General features: G+C 35.4%; 1 protein-coding gene across 17 annotated transcripts in view; it reads right to left on the reverse strand.

Annotated features, from left to right (window-relative positions):
• The window catches only part of LOC113224832 (calcium-dependent secretion activator 2), a 567,701-nt gene that overhangs the window by 257,891 nt on the left and 293,329 nt on the right, over window positions 1-16,481 (reverse strand). For all 17 annotated transcript variants that reach the window (XM_026454354.2, XM_026454360.1, XM_026454352.1 and 14 more), the window contains one exon: window positions 13,063-13,174. In XM_026454354.2, coding sequence (XP_026310139.1) covers window positions 13,063-13,174 — 112 coding nt within the window. The remainder of the gene's footprint in view (window positions 1-13,062; window positions 13,175-16,481) is intronic.

Genomic DNA, 16,481 nt, shown 5'->3' on the forward strand with positions numbered 1-16,481 from the left:
CTCCAATGTTCATTGCAGCTTTACTGACAATAGCCAAGATATGAAATCAACCTAAATGCCCATCCATGAATAAATGAATAAAATTGGATATTCTAAAGTGATTTTGAATAGTTCTGAGATACGCAGGTGTTACTTTATTAATGTAGTGACTAAGAGATTAGTAATAAACTTGAGAATGTTCCAATTTACTTTTATTTTAGGTAGAAGACTAAACATACTAGAACTTCACTCACTATAGGATCCAAATCGTACAATATTCTATAATTGTTCTTCCAGTTTATTACTTGATTGAGGATATCAGGCATCCAAACAAAAGTAACTAATTCTACTTTCTAGCATAACTTTGCATAGGAGAAATGAAACTGAATTAATCAAATTTCAGATTTATTCATTTGTTCACCCATCCCTCCAACATTAATTGGACATATACTGTGAGTCAGAAACCGCTAGACAGCTGCTGTTGCTAAAGTGGATAATATGTCCAAGGTCTTGCCCTCAAAAGGATAACAATACAGTAGATGCCACTATGAACTGGAAGAATTTAATTTGCATCTTTATGCCACAGTTGCTTTATCTGGAAAGTGAAGAGATTGGACTAAATGAGCTCCAGTATCCTTTTAAACTCCAAATTCTATTAACCAATAAAACAGAAATAGCTCGACATAGCAATAAGTTTTGTTTCTTAATTAATTATGGATAAAATATAGCATGAATTATATAAAACTAAAGTAATTTATCTAGTAGTTTTTCTTCAAAATTCAGCTGAATATATAATTTCAGTTTCACTGACTTAGGAAGTACAGTTTGCAGCTAACTCAATCCCATTAGCACCTTGAAAGATAACCTCTACTATCCCACCATTAGATACTCAGCTTTTAATTTATATTTAAAAAGGTACTGACTATTCTGGCTAGGTGGTTTGTTTTATTTGTCCTAAGGATTACAAAAGCATTGACTTTGGTGTGATGCACACATGCAGGACACCCTACCATTTTCCTGAACATCCCCTTTTTTCTTCCTGAAACAATTCTGATTTTCTCAAAGCAACAATTGTTAAATAAATATACAACTGTCTGAACCTTTTTTGGACCTAAAGATGACTACGTGACACTAGTTTAAAAGATAACTAACTATTTAAAAAATGTAAAAACAATGTAGTGTGTGTTTGTAACATATGTAAAAGTACAATGTATAGCAATAACTCAAATGATGGGAGAGGAGAACTAGAGGTATAATATTGTAAGGTTTTAAAATATACATTAAATGCTATAATATTACTTGACTTAGCCTCTGATGAGTTAAAACTACATAAAAAAACAAGATATTTATCAGTAAAAGGGCAACAAAGAAGAAAAACTAGAATCTTAAATAACATTCAACCTAAAAAAAGCAGAAGAGGAAAAAGGAAATAACAGAAGAGAAAGAAAAAACATCTAAATGACAGATTTAAGCTTAACCAAATCAATACTCATATTAAAATATAATTTAAATATCCCCGTTAAAAGGCAGAGGTGTGTCAGAATGGATAATAAAGACACAATTATATGTTGCAAAAATACAACATGCTAACACTAGTCAAAAGAAAGCTGGGGACTGGGCACAGTGGCTTATGCCTATAACTCCAGCACTTTGGGAGGCCCAGGTGGGTGGACTGCTTGAGCTCAGGAGTTCAAGACCAGCCTGGGCAACATGGCAAAACCCTGCCTCTACAAAAACAAAAATAACAACAACAACAACAACAAAAATAAAGCTGAGGCAGCTAAGATAAAGTAGTTTTTGAAGTAAAGTATACTACCAGGGATAAAGAAGGTCATTTCATAATGATAAAAGGTCAGTTAATGAGAAGGAAATAGTAATCCCATCTGATAAGCTGCCATATCAGATATTCAAAAGATGTGATGCCAAAAAATGATAAAACACATACAAAACTATAACAAGATATTTCAATAACTAATAGCTATATTATATAATATTTACACCAAATAGCTCAATGGGACAGAATAGAGAGTCCAGGAATAGGTTTACAGATATACAGACAATTGATTTTTCACAAAGATGTTAAGTAAATTTAGTGGAGAAAACTTTTCCACAGACTGTGCTAGAACAACATATTCAAAGAAAAACTTTGATCGATATGTAGCTCTAGATCCAAAAATTAACTAAAAATAAATCAAAGACTAAATGTAAAAATCTAAAACTATACAGCTTCTAGAAGAAAACAAAGAAGAATTCTAACTTCGGATTTGCTGAAGATTTCTTAGATACGGCACCGAGAACATGAGCCAAAAAGAAAAGAAAAAAAAAAAATCATAAATTGGACTTAATCAAAATTAAAAATTTTTGTTCTTTGAAATATGATTAAGAGAATAACAAGATAAGCCAAAGACTGAGAGAAAAGTATTTATATCATACTCATAAAGAATGTATAAGTAATACGATCTTTCCAAATTCAAAAATCAGAAAACAAGCAACCCAGTTAAAAACAGGGGAAAATATTTGAACAGATTCTTCAAAAAAGAAAAGCTGCAGATAGCAGAAGGATGCTAAACATCATTAGTGTATGTTTTTGCTAAGTGCCAATTAAAACCATAATGAAATAACAATATACACCTATTAGAAGGCATTAGTACGGTGTACATGTCTAATATTTGTTCTACCCGGGACAGAGGAAAACCTCTATTATTCTGAGGAAATAGTAAAGTGTCAACTACTTTTACTATAATCACCCACAAAGGACACCATGGAGGATGCCGTGCATAACATGATCAGCCCCTATAAGTGGTGAGAAAGAAAGAAATACTTTCCTCTACCTCTACAGTGAAGACCCAGGCCAACTTCTCAGAGAATGACCAAGGCAGACACACCGAGCAACAGCTTTCAAAGTCAGGCATTGAATGACAGGTAGAAACCTGTAACACTTCAAAGCACGTGATTAATAAGCCAGACCTAATTAGAAAGAATTTGCATCTTATGTGAATTAGCCCTGGACCTTTCCCTGTCTGCGCTCCTGCTTCGTCGCTGGTGTGGTGACTGAGATATGACTATAAAGTCTCATGAACAATTGCTATCTGAAAGGATTTAAGTCAAATGTAGCCAATAAGTATAACTGGACCACGGAATTAAAATTTTGTCTCTAATTATCTAGTTTATAAGTAGTTATCGTGGAACTTCTAATAAACTTAAGTAATAGATCAGGAGTAGATTAAAGATGTTTTATTGAATAACTCTATTAGTTTTTTTTTTTGTTTTTTTTTTTTGTCGCCCAGGCTGGAGTGCAGTGGCGCAATCTCGGCTCACTACCAGCTCCGCCTTCCGGGTTCACGCCATTTTCCTGCCTCAGCCTCCTGAGTAGCTGGGACTACAGGCACCCGCCATCTCGCCCGGCTAGTTTTTTTTGTATTTTTAGTAGAGACGGGGTTTCACCGTGTAGATCAGGATGGTCTCGATCTCCTGACCTCGTGATCCACCCGTCTCGGCCTCCCAAAGTGCTGGGATTACAGGCTTGAGCCACCGCGCCCGGCCCAACTGTATTAGTTTTTCACAAATAGTTACAAAAAATTACTACAAATCACTTCAGGCCTTTCCTTAACTCTCATAGACAAAATTTATATGGAGGATTTAAAAAGAATGCCAGCATTATACGTCTACATGTGAATGAAAAAACATTAGAGAAGCTCCTAGTGAAATCATAATCACAGGTATTTTTCTTCAATTTGAAAGCAAAATTTAATGGCTAATTTTATTGAAATAACACTAAATGACTGATGTTTTACCTACTGAATTAATGTCATATACTGCAAGATGGAATGGAAATTCTTTTCCATCCTATGTATGTCTAATTCAACTCTTCATATATAGGAGACTTTTATATTTGTGGTACAACTTTTCTGAAACTTAAAATCACAGAAAAGTTATCCTTCCTCCTTAAACCCTTTCAGATAGCAATTCTTCATGAGACTTTATAGTCATATCTATGCTTTCCCCATCCCCATGGAAGTAGAGGACTCAGTATCCTTCTGTATATACTGAAGATGTGGTACCAAGGCCACGGACTCAATCTATGAATAGACAATAGGTTCCTTCTGTCTGAAGAAATGTTTTTACAACAAAATTTCTAAAATGAAAAAAAAAGTTATTTTGGCAAACCCTTCAAAATTGATTTGTACTCAAGATGACCCTCTACCAAGTTAAAGAGTTACCCAGGAGTATACGACCCAATATTTCACTCTGAAAGACTGAATGGAAAGTGCGTTGTCCACAAATAGATGTCCCTTGGGGCTGCTATTTAGATTTTTATATGGTTATGTTAGGTAAAACTTGCTTTTCAAGTTTTCCAGGACAAAATTATCTTCATTGTGATGAACTATATACTTTGGGATGCTTGACTGGTCAGCTGTTTACCTGCTAGGACACAATCTTAATTGTTTCCTGAGAAAAAATCCTTGTTCTGCCTCCAGGTATTCCCTTAGCACCTGGCGGAGGGTTGGCCACCAATTCGGATGAAAAATCTCCATATGCCACCTCTATTTCCGTAAATAGGTATTTGCATCTGCCATCCACAAACAAAATTTGCATGCCAAGTACTCGCCAAATAATATAACCTTCAACTGCCCAATGTCTACGAAATTCGAGCTATCATTTCACACACCTACATGTTATGATATTTTTATTACACTCAAGAGTCACTAGGTTCTGAACCTGTCTGCACAGTAGTTTCAATGATACTATTTGTACCAGTGCTTCTCAACTCTGTATGCACATTAGCATCCCCTTGGAAGTGTTTAAAATACTCCCTCCTTGGTATACCCCAAACCAACTAAAGGAAATGCTTGAACCTAGAAATTGAGTCTTTTTACAACTTTCTCTCACCAGGCACAGTGGCTCATGCCTGTAATCCCTACACTTTGGGAGGTTGGAGTGTGAGGATCACTTGAGCTCAGGAGTTCAAGACCAGCCTCGCAACATTGTGAGATTCCATGTATATAAAAAACAAAAAATCGGCTGGGCATAGTGGCACACACCAGTAGTCCCAGCAACTTCAGAGGCTGAGGTAGGAGGATTGCTTGAGCCTGGGAAATTAAGGCTGCAGTAAGCCATGTTCTCCGGCCTGGGCAACAGAGTGACAAAACAAAACAAAACAAAAACAAACAAAAATCCCTCTTCAGGCAGCTCTTTTTCTAACAACTGTCAGAAAGAATGTTTTCATAGCAACATTTCTAAAATTAAAAAATTATTTTGGTAAAATACCCAAAATGCACTTTCTTTTCTTTTTTTTTTTTTTTGAGACGGAGTCTCACTCTGTCTCCCAGGCTGGAGTGCAGTGGCCGGATCTCAGCTCACTGCAAGCTCTGCCTCCCGGGTTTATGCCATTCTCCTGCCTCAGCCTCCTGAGTAGCTGGGACTACAGGCGCCCGCCACCTCGCCCGGCTAGTTTTTTGTATTTTTTTAGTAGAGACGGGGTTTCACCATGTTAGCCAGGATGGTCTCGATCTCCTGACCTCGTGATCCGCCCGTCTCAGCCTCCCAAAGTGCTGGGATTACAGGCTTGAGCCACCGCGCCAGGCCCAAAATGCACTTTCTACTCAAGAATACCATTCAACAAATTAAATAGTTACCAGGAATATATTACACAGTAATTCATTCACAAATAAAAGTGCACTGGCAGCCAGATAGTACCCTAAGAAGATGCAAACATTTTATAAAATGATATAAACTGTATATCTAAAAGGACTATGTACAAAAACACTTTAGCTTAAATAATATTTGATTTCTGAAAAATCTCCGCAATGACTGAACCTGTAATTTCTTCAAATGGATTTCACTGTAAGAATAAAAATAAGAAATTTTATCTTATGTTGCACTGGGTTACTTTTGAACAGAGTATTCAAACATACACACTTACTAGAATACATTCTAAAGACAAATCGAATGGCAAAAAAAATGCTGATCTTTACTATGTAAGTTTGTTGTTGGTCGTGGCACTGACATGGTATTTCTGAAATTATTTTGTATATATTATATGACGCAAAATGAGTAAATATATTGATGTCGTGGAGAAGCAGTAAATGCATGTTTTAAAAAATGTATTATTTCTTGGGCTGGGAACAGTGGCTTATGCCAGGAATCCAAGCAATCTGGGGGGCTGAGGTAGGAGGACTTCTTGAGTTCAGGAGTTTGAGACCATCCTTGGCAACATAGTGAATCCTTGTCTCTACCAAAAAGCCTAAAAATTGGCCCAGCATGGTGGCACACACCTATGGCCTCAGATACTCTGGAAACTGAGATGAGAAGATCTCTTGAGCCTAGCAGGTGGAGGCTGCAGTGAGCCACGACTGTGCCACTGTACTCCAGCCTGGGAGACAGAGTGAGACCCTGTTTCAAAGAAAAAAAAAGTATATTTCTCAACTAAGAAGTGTTGATACATATGTAGACTGTTAGTTTCTAAATTCCATCATCACTGAAAACAACCAGTGCTAATAACAGGTCTAGGGCAGGGAGAGTACCAGTTGAGCCTCTAAAATTTCATGTCCCAGAAAGCAAAGACCAATAGGTACATGATTTAAAAGAAAAAAAAAATACTGGTGCTGTTGGGAAAAATTTTAAAAAAGGAAAAGGAAAATAGTAAAGGAACACACGTATGCAAACGCATACACACAACTTTGATACAATCTGATCATGAAGAAAGGATAACAGACAGACTATAACACAAAAAATTTTTTAAAATCCATGAATCTTTAGCTAAAACACTGAGTAAAAGGTGGTTGGAGAAACTCTTATAGTAACACCCCACAACTTACTAAAATCAAAACAAAAATAGTATCTTTATGATGGAGAGAACTGGCAGATGCCACCTTAACCAAGTGATAATACTTAATTAAAATCCCCAATACTGGGAAAAACTATCAATCCATAACTTTTGATGAGATGCATTGAGAAGTAAAAAACATTATGTAGGTGGATTCTTGCCAAAGATGTTTACCTGAAACCAGCCATGAAAAAAATAAGACAAATCCAGAATAAAGAACATTGTATAAGACTAATGTGGATGCTTAAAAAATCATTATAATAAAAGTAAAAAAAAAAAAAAAAGGTGGTAGGGGCATCTAAAATAAAGGAGACTGAAGAGCCACAAAAACCCAATGCAATGTATAATCCTGGATTGTATCCTAGACGGGAGGAGAACACCAGCTTTTATAGACATGTTGGGATAATTAGGGAACTCTGAATATTGACTGCATACCACATATTTCTGAATCAATATTAAATTTCTTTGGTGTAATGAAGAAATTGAACTGACATAAGGAAATGTTCAATTCTTTTTCTTTTCTTTTGTTTTCCTTTTTGAGACGGAGTCTCATTCTGTCACCCAGGTTGAAGTACAGGGGTGTGATCTTGGCTCACTGCAACCTCCCTGTCCTGGGTTCAAGCGATTCTCCTGCCTCAGCCTCCCAAGTAGGTGGGATTACAGGTGTGCACCACCACACCCAGATAATATTTGTATTTTTAGTAGAGATGGGCTTTCACCATGTTGACCAGGTTGTTCTCGAACTCCTGACCTCAGGTGATCTGCCTGCCTCAGCCTCCCAAAGTGTTGGGATTACAGGAATGAGCTACTGCACCTGGACAGAAATGTTAATTTCTTAAACAGTATATGCTGAGGAATTTCATAAAATATTTAAAAGCCTTTATTATAAATGTTTATAATAAACATTATAGACATTTTGCGTTTTAGAATAATTTAAGATTTACAGAAAAGTTGCAAAGATAGTAAGTATTCCTGTATACTCAGTTTCCCTCAGAATTAACAGCATGCATTACCATGGTACATTTGTTAAAACCAAGAAACTTACATTGGCACATTACTATTAATTGAATTCCAGATTTTATTTGGATTTCACAAGTTTGTTCATCAATGCCTTCTTTCTGTTCCAAGGTCCAACCCAGGACAGCACATTGCATTTTGTTGTCATGTCTCCTTAGTCTCCTCTGATCTGTGACAGTTTCTCACTTTTCTTTTTTACGATCTTGACAGTCTGGAAGAGTACTGGCCAATTATCCTGTATAATGTCACCAATCTGTGTTTGTCTGATGATTAGCCTGGGATTTGGTGGGGTTTGCAGCAAGAATATCATAGGGGCAAAGTGTCCCTTCTCAAACCATAGTAGAGAGCATAGGATATCTATATGACATCAGTGGTAGTGGTCATCTTCATCACTTGGTTATCAAGAGAGTATTGGCAGCATATGTTTCCCTCTTATGTTACTTAGGTCTGTTTCTTTTCTCATCACCCCTTCCAGTGGAGCTATGTCATACCTGTACAGTACAACTAATTTCATCTGTCTCAGTCTGTATTCTATGCTGGCATCCTTTTGATGCTGCTGGTTGATGTGTACATTGGGGAAGTGTGTATATTCATGCTACTGTGCATACATTAATGTAAATTCTTTGTAACATAAAGTTCTATAGGTCTTGGCAAATACATACAAGTATGCATCTGATATGGTTAGGCTTTGTGCCCCCACCCAAATCTTATCTTGAATTGTAATTCCCATAATCCCCATAATTTCCACAGGTCAGGGGAGAGACCAGGTGGAGGTAACTGGATCACAGGGGTGGTTTCCTTGATGCTGTTCTTGTGATAGTGAGTGGGTCTCAGGAGATCTGATTTCTTTCTCTTTTTTTTTTTTTTTTTTTGAGATGGAGTCTTGCTCTGTTGCCAAGTGGTGCGATCTTGGCTCACTGAAACCTCTGCCTCTCGGGGTCAAGTGATTCTCCTGCCTTAGCCTCCTGAGTAGCTGGGATTACAGGTGCCCACCAGCACGCCTGGATAATTTTTTGTATTTTTAGTAGGGATAGGGTTTCACCATGTTGGCCAGTCTGGTTTTGAACTCCTGACCTCAGGTGATCCCCTGCCTTGGCCTCCCAAAATGCTGGGATTACAGGCGTGAGCCACCGTGCCCGGCCTGATCTGGCAGTTTTATAAGCTTCTGGCATTTCCTCTTCTTGCACTTATTCTCTCTCCTGCCACCCTGTGAAGAGGTGCCTTCCACCATGAATGTAAGTTTCCTGAGGCTTCCCTAGCCATGCAGAACTGAGTCAATTAAACCTCTTTTCTTTATAAATTACCTAGTCTTAGGTATTTCTTCACAGCAGCATGAGAACGGGCTAATACTGCATATAACACACAGTACCATACAGAACAGTTCCTTCACTCTAAAAGTCCCCTGTGTATCCCTTTCTGGCTGACAACCCACCTCAGCACAATTCCTGGCAAACTCGCAACTATTGTTTATTCCTATAATTTTCTAGAATGAATGGAATAATAAAATATGTCATCTTTTGGGTTTGACTTCTTCCATTTGCATTTACATTCAACTATGCCACTGCATTAATAGTTGTTTCTATCATTGAATAGTATTCCATTGTATGGATGTGCCATGGTTTTATTCACTCGCTGACTAAAGAACATCTTGGTTGCTTCCAAGTTTTAGTGATTAAGAATAAAGCTATTTAAACATTCACACACAGATTTTTGTGTAGACACAACCTTCATAAACCCTTTGGTAAATACCTAGGAGTACAAATTTTGGACTGTATAGTAAGTCTATGTTTAACTTTATACAAAAAACTGGCAAGTTGTCTTCCAAAGTGACTGTACAATTTTGCATCACCACCAGCAATGAGTAAGAGTTTCTGTTCTGCATTCTTACAAGCATTTGTTATTGTCAGTTTTTCTGTATTTTCGCCATTTTAGTAGGTGTACAGTGGTATCTTGTTGTGGTATAAACCTACTTTAAGTGCTCTGTTCGTTTTCAAATTTAAATGCTACTGAAATTTTTAATTTAAAAAACTTCATATTAAAAACTAAGCTCCCCAGATAATACTATTCATAAAACCTTATCTACAGATGTCTGATCATGTAAGCCTTTTTCTTTTAACTTAAAAGAAGTTATTTGTTCTAATTAGAAAAGTGTATATATACTTTTGTATATACTTACTATGTTTGTGTATATATATACACACACACATTATGTATGTCAACAATATACATTATTGGTAATGTGTGCACATATATATACGTGTGTGTGTGTGTATATATATATATAACCAATAGCTCTACCATCCAGAGATGAACATCAATTTTTTCCAATTCTGTGTGTGCACATGTGTGTTTAAATTAAAACACATGTAAAGACCTAAAGTCTAAAGCAGGTATGAGTCTACAATGTTTGAAGAAAAGAAAGAAAGCATGGTGTAAGGAAAGAATGACAGTAGGCAAGGAGGTTGTAATGGAAGATGAATTTGGAGACAGAAGTCAGTTCATGTAGATCAGGGATTCTCCAACTTTGGTGTGTCTTAAAATCATTAGGAGGGCTTATTAAAACAGAGGGTAGCCCTGCACCCCTAGGGTTTCTGACTCAGCAGATCTAGAGTGGGGCCTGAGAATTTGCATATCTAATGTGCAGGGCCACACCTGAGAACTCCTGTTGGGCCTGCTACACTATAATGAGGAGGTTGATTTTTAGTCCAAATAAATTGGAAGACATTGGAATATCTTAAGGACAGAATGCTGTGATTTGTTTTGAATTTTAAATAGATCATGGTGACTGAGGTGTGAAAGTCAAATCAGAGAGGACAAGGTGGTAAATGGGAAAATAGTAAACAGACTCTTTATGTGAAATGATGGTGCCTTGAATTAGGGTAGTGGGGATATTAATATATGGATGGATTCAGAACAAACACAGAAAAAGCTCAGAAAAGTTGCAAATGGATCTGGTGCTAGGGTGAGAAAAGGAGAAACAAGGGAGATGTCTAGGTCACAGGCTTATTTAATAATTGCGTCTATGGAAGGCTTTATGGGGATATAAGTCATAAGTTCTATTTCAAAAATATGTGGTTTGAGATATCAATATACAATTGGAAACATTGCATATGGAAGTTGGATACACAAATCTGAATCTACAAGAAAAATAGTAATAATTTATAAGTCATTAGATACAAATGATATTTATAATCTTGGAACCTATTGAGGTCTTTAGTACCCATTAATGGTTCTCAGGCAGGGTTGCTTTTGTTCCACCCTCCAGGAGACATTTAGCAATATCTGGAGACATTTTTTATTTGACTAGAGGTTATGGATATTGTTAAACATCATAAAATACACAGAAAAGCACCTGACAACAAAGAATTACCCTGCTCAAAACATCAATAGTGCTAAGGTTGGGAAACCCTACAATAGACAGAAAAGTTGTCTTTCTAGTATGAAGAGAGCAAGGGAGCACAAGCAGTTTCTCAGATATAAAACTGCATCGAATATATATATATATAGAGACATATATATATGTCACTTATGTGTATATATATGTCACTTATATATCAAATTTACAAACTGCTTAACTATATTATTTGACCAGCTGATAAATTAAAAATAGCTCAAGAGTTACTTATAGCATTAGACTTAAAATGGCTGCTGTTAAACAGTGAGATACAGTTACAATAAGAAGAGTAACATTAATTTTACCTTTAAAATATAATAGTTTAAATGAAAAACTCTGATTAATAAAAAGACCATATGCTGTCTCCAAAGCTCTTGTATTAGTTTATGCTACCTGTACACCTTTGTTCAATGAAAACAAACGCACAAATTCATAAGCACATGACTGAATGAGCAGTAACACAGCTCTCTTAGGTATTAACAAATACACGTATCAAGAAAATGGAAGAGGAAATCTGGATTATGAATGCAGACTCAAAATCTCTGGAGTGTAGATATAGACTTGCAAAATCCCTAGAAATAGAAAAATTCCAAGAGTGTAAAGGAGGTAGAAGAAGAGGTTCTGAAACCAATAGAAATCCTGAGTTCAGTTTTTTAAAAGAATTCTAGTATATAGAACGATCCTAGCATCTTTTTGCATCTAGCACTGTACAAGCAGTCCATTAATACCAGAAATTTTCAAGTAAGACTTCTGCAGATTTTATTTTCTGGAAAATATCTCTGAATACAGTCTTCAGGTCTGGGTAAGATAGATTCACATTACAGAGGGTGAGTGTGGTGGTTCATGCTTGTAATCCCAGCATTTTGGGAGGCTGAGGCAAGTGGATCACTTGAGGCCAGGAGTTCAAGACCAGCCTGGCCAAGATGGTGAAACCCTGTCTCTACTAAAAATACACAATTTAGCCAGGCAAGGTGGCATGTACCTGTGGTCCCAGCTACTTGGGAGTCTGAGGTACGAGAATCGCTTGAATCTCGTAGGTGAGTTGCAATGAGCTGAGGTTGTGCCACTGCACTCCAGCCTAGGCAACAGAGCAAGACTCTGTTTCAAAAAAAATAAAAATAAAAGTAAACAAACATTAAAAAATTCACATTACAGAAGACATCTTTATATAGCCTACTCAATTAGAACACCTACTTCATTTGTAAGTCTGAAGATGATCTTTGACACAGATTTACCTAATGTTAATGCTTTTACTGTCAGCACAAGCTGAGTATAGTAAGGGTATACTGAGATTAGAAGGTAAATACATTCTAGGTATGAAGAGGTGACAATAGGAAAAGAACAATTTAATGTTAAACGGTGTGAGAGAAAGGCCTTTTCATGGGGAAAATGGAAAAGATAAAAGAGATAGATGCACTTTGGAGATGTTCTGTGATTAATCACAATGAACATGAAGAGCAGATGACTTCAATCTGCTTTGAACCCAGAGACAAAAATCCTTTGACCCCAGGGACAGAAATACATTACATAAGAATTACCCTTTGAAGGTGGCCAGCACCATTCACATTCAATGGCCAGTGGAGCACACGTGTGAGAATGACCGAGTTGGTGGCAAGGAATTTGTATTTACCCCTTACACAACCAAATCCTATCATAATACTTTATGTGTTACAGACAATTAGATTTAACAAATTAGAAGTGTAAACTGGGCTTGTGGGAAATAACAAATGATTTTATGTAATTTATGAACATAAAGTTCACATACTGCATACTGGTCTACCTTAATGATGAATCTAAAGAAGTTAAAAGTGTTCTACCCTGGACACACAGGCTGACCACAACTCACCCTTCCCAGTTCTTTATCTTCCAGGGCCAGAACTCCAGTGCTTTCTGTGAAGAGTTTCACTTTGACCACAGGCCGAGGATGGGTGGTGGTGAAATCTCCTTGAGTCCCCCATCTGTAATGAATCAACAAAAATGTTTCTTAAAATGCAGTATTAATTTTTTTCCCCAAGGAGATACGTCTCCATAGAAGGCAAATTAAACAATACAGAATCTTCTGTGCTCAATGAGCTTTTTATCTTTGCTTTTGTTTCTAGCAGATGGCATAGTCAAGAAGGAAAAGAACAATAAGCTTTACAGCTTGTAATAGTTACTCAGCTGTTCAAAAAATTAGCATGTTGGACTACAAAAAATAGCATGTTATGAGAATTTAGGTTAAGGTAAAGCAATATAGTTGTAGCTATTGAAATCTATTTATTAATTCAAATGCAAATTATAGCACCATTTTACTGGCAGCTGGGAAAAATTGCTTAGTTTGTTTACATAAGAGATAGTTTTTCAGAAAATGACTTTTATATACTAAAGACTTTACCCTATTTCTTTTTGACAGGCCTTTATTAAACACTATCTTTTTTTTAAAGTAAGCATAATTATCTCAGATCTATTACTTTATATGACTTTTAAAGCTCCTGTCAAAAAGAAAGAAATATGCATCATAAGAATCTGAATGTTTTGTAGTTAATTTCACACTACATTCTCTTAGGAAGGGAATAAGTCTGTTGATATCTGGCTTTTAAAATCATCACAACAAAATAACATGTTTTCTTGGCTTGTCTTTTAATTAATAGCATCTTGTCTTTACTGCAGACCAGTTCATTTTAGCTGATTTACAAACCAACTGGCACACACCTGATATTAAAAAATCTTATCAATATTTCTCACAACTCTGTGAGATCAGATGCAATGAGACTCAGCACAGCATGAAGATGCCATTGAGTAAAATACCACAGAAGAGAAAAAAATGAGATTTAACAAAATACAGATTCATGTTAAAAATAAAGCAACAAATAAATATCAATTTTCTTATGCTGTTTTGAAAAAACAAAACAATTCACCATTTTCATGGAGCTGTCTATATTTTATTTTATAAATCTCATTCAGAGAGCTTACAACATACAGAAAACTCAGTAAAGCAAGTGTAATAAAAATTGAACAAAAAATTGTGATTGCCTTCCTCTCCTATTACAGCATTTATAAATGTGTACAGTAAAGCAGAGACCATTTCAATGACTGAAGAAACTAGCATCTAGATGAAGTCTGTTTTTTGGAAACATCATATGCCAGAGGGAAGAGAAGATTCAATTAGGGAAGAAAAGCAGCTTAATTTCTATTTTAGACTTCCAGAATGGGGTTAGCAAAGAGTCTTTTTGCCATTTCATATAATTAAGATAGTTTACATAAAGCAACAGTAAAATAGAAAACAAAAATAGATTTAGAACCAAAATAAGGCATAAAGAAAAATTCTCAATTTAGTGTATGGAATCTTAAGCCTTGAATATAGTCAGGCAATCTGGTTAACAGCCTGGGAGCTAATTCTCATGACGTACCCTTTTTAATTTAATGTCACATGGTTAAATTTAGAAGACTAATAACCTTGGGAGACATTTTCTTATAACTGAAGTAGAAGATTTTTGATAGTCATATAGAAACAGTCTAATAATTTTCTGTAGAATTTGCTTCTCAAAATTCTCCCCAAAAAACTTCTATGTACTACATTGATATTTTTTCTTTTAGTTTCAAAATCCTTTGAAAGTATTTATACTAAATGTTCATTTGTAATTCCCAACCTTCTGCAATACATGATTCTTCAAATAGAAAAGTGAGCTTTGTCTTTTAACCTGGCCCTTCTGAAATGCATTCCAATTCCACTTTGCTGGATAGAATAAGACAAATAACAATGAATGCGGGGGAAGAAAAAAAACTGTTCACTCATGGTTCCATGAACTTCCAGAAAACTATCTTTTACCTTTGATCCTTCACAGACAAGTATATTCAAAAACTATTCTACAATATTTATCACTATAGCACATTTCTCATTTATGCATTAAAATATTTTTATACAACGATATATTTTTAAAGTGTCCATAAAATGAGATTCAGTTAAAGAATAATGATAAAGTGAAAACCAGCATTCCTGCCATTCAGGTAAAATGAGGAATGTACTAGAACATCAGGAAAGCCCTCGTGTGCCCCTGGTCTCATCTTCCTCTCCTCTCCACCCTCACTACTCTGAAGTAGCTAGCATCCTGAATTTTATATTTATCACTCCCTTGAATTTCTTCTTAAAGGGAATATTTTCAATATTTTACCTCTAAGTGTGATAATTGCTCTAGGTTTTTGGTAGACAGTCTTTTATAGTTAAAAGCAATTCCCATATTTATTAGACACACACATAAATATATCAGAATATATGTGTGTATATATGTAATATATGCATATAATATATACATAATATATAAAAATATATCACAATTATATATGGAAATATGGTGTGTATACACATATATACATATCTCATTCATATCACATACATCACAATATCATATATAACATAATCCTAACACATACATAATATACATAATATCATATACATAACATACATTAATATATACATCACAATATACATATGTATATAACATATGTGCATATGTACATATATTCGCACATATAGATCCAGAAATGAGTGCTCTAGTTTATCAAACATTTCCCTACATTTATTGAAATAATCTGTAATTATAGACTACTCTATTGTCTTCCTTTCTTGAGATAAACTTAATTAAAAATATACTAGAATGAGTAGGCTAATACTTTGTTCAGCTTTTTATATAACGTCCATTATTGAGACTAGCCTGTAGATTTACTTTCTTGTGTTCTCCATGTTCGGTTTTATTGAATAAGTTGAAAAGTGCTATATTTTTATGATCTGAGTTTGTCAAAAAATGATAATTATCTGTTCCTATAACTCACCTATTAAACTGTTCAAACCTGATATTTCTGTATGGGAAGATACTTGCTAATGAAGCAATTTCTTTATTGGTTGTAGCTATAGAACTATTAAGGTTTTCTCTTTCTCCTTGAGTGAATTTTGATAAGCACTAAGTTTTTTGTTATTTATTTCGTCTAAGTTTTTCAAAAGTACTTTTACAAAGTTGTGAATTTTTTTTATCTTTGAATCCTTGTAGCATCTGTTATTTCTTCATTCTTAATGTTTTATTTTTTCCATTTTTAAACATGACAGAGGTTCGTCACTTTTTTTTTTATTTTTTCTTGTGAGCATTTTATTTTATTTTATTTTTTAATTATACTTTAAGTTCTAGGGTACATGTGCATAACGTGCAGGTTTGTTACATATGTATACATGTGCCATGTTGGTGTGCTGCACCCATCAACTCGTCAGCACCCATCAATTCATCATTTATATCA

The sequence above is a fragment of the Piliocolobus tephrosceles genome, unplaced genomic scaffold (assembly GCF_002776525.5).
Source record: "Piliocolobus tephrosceles isolate RC106 unplaced genomic scaffold, ASM277652v3 unscaffolded_41, whole genome shotgun sequence".
NCBI lineage: Eukaryota > Metazoa > Chordata > Mammalia > Primates > Cercopithecidae > Piliocolobus > Piliocolobus tephrosceles.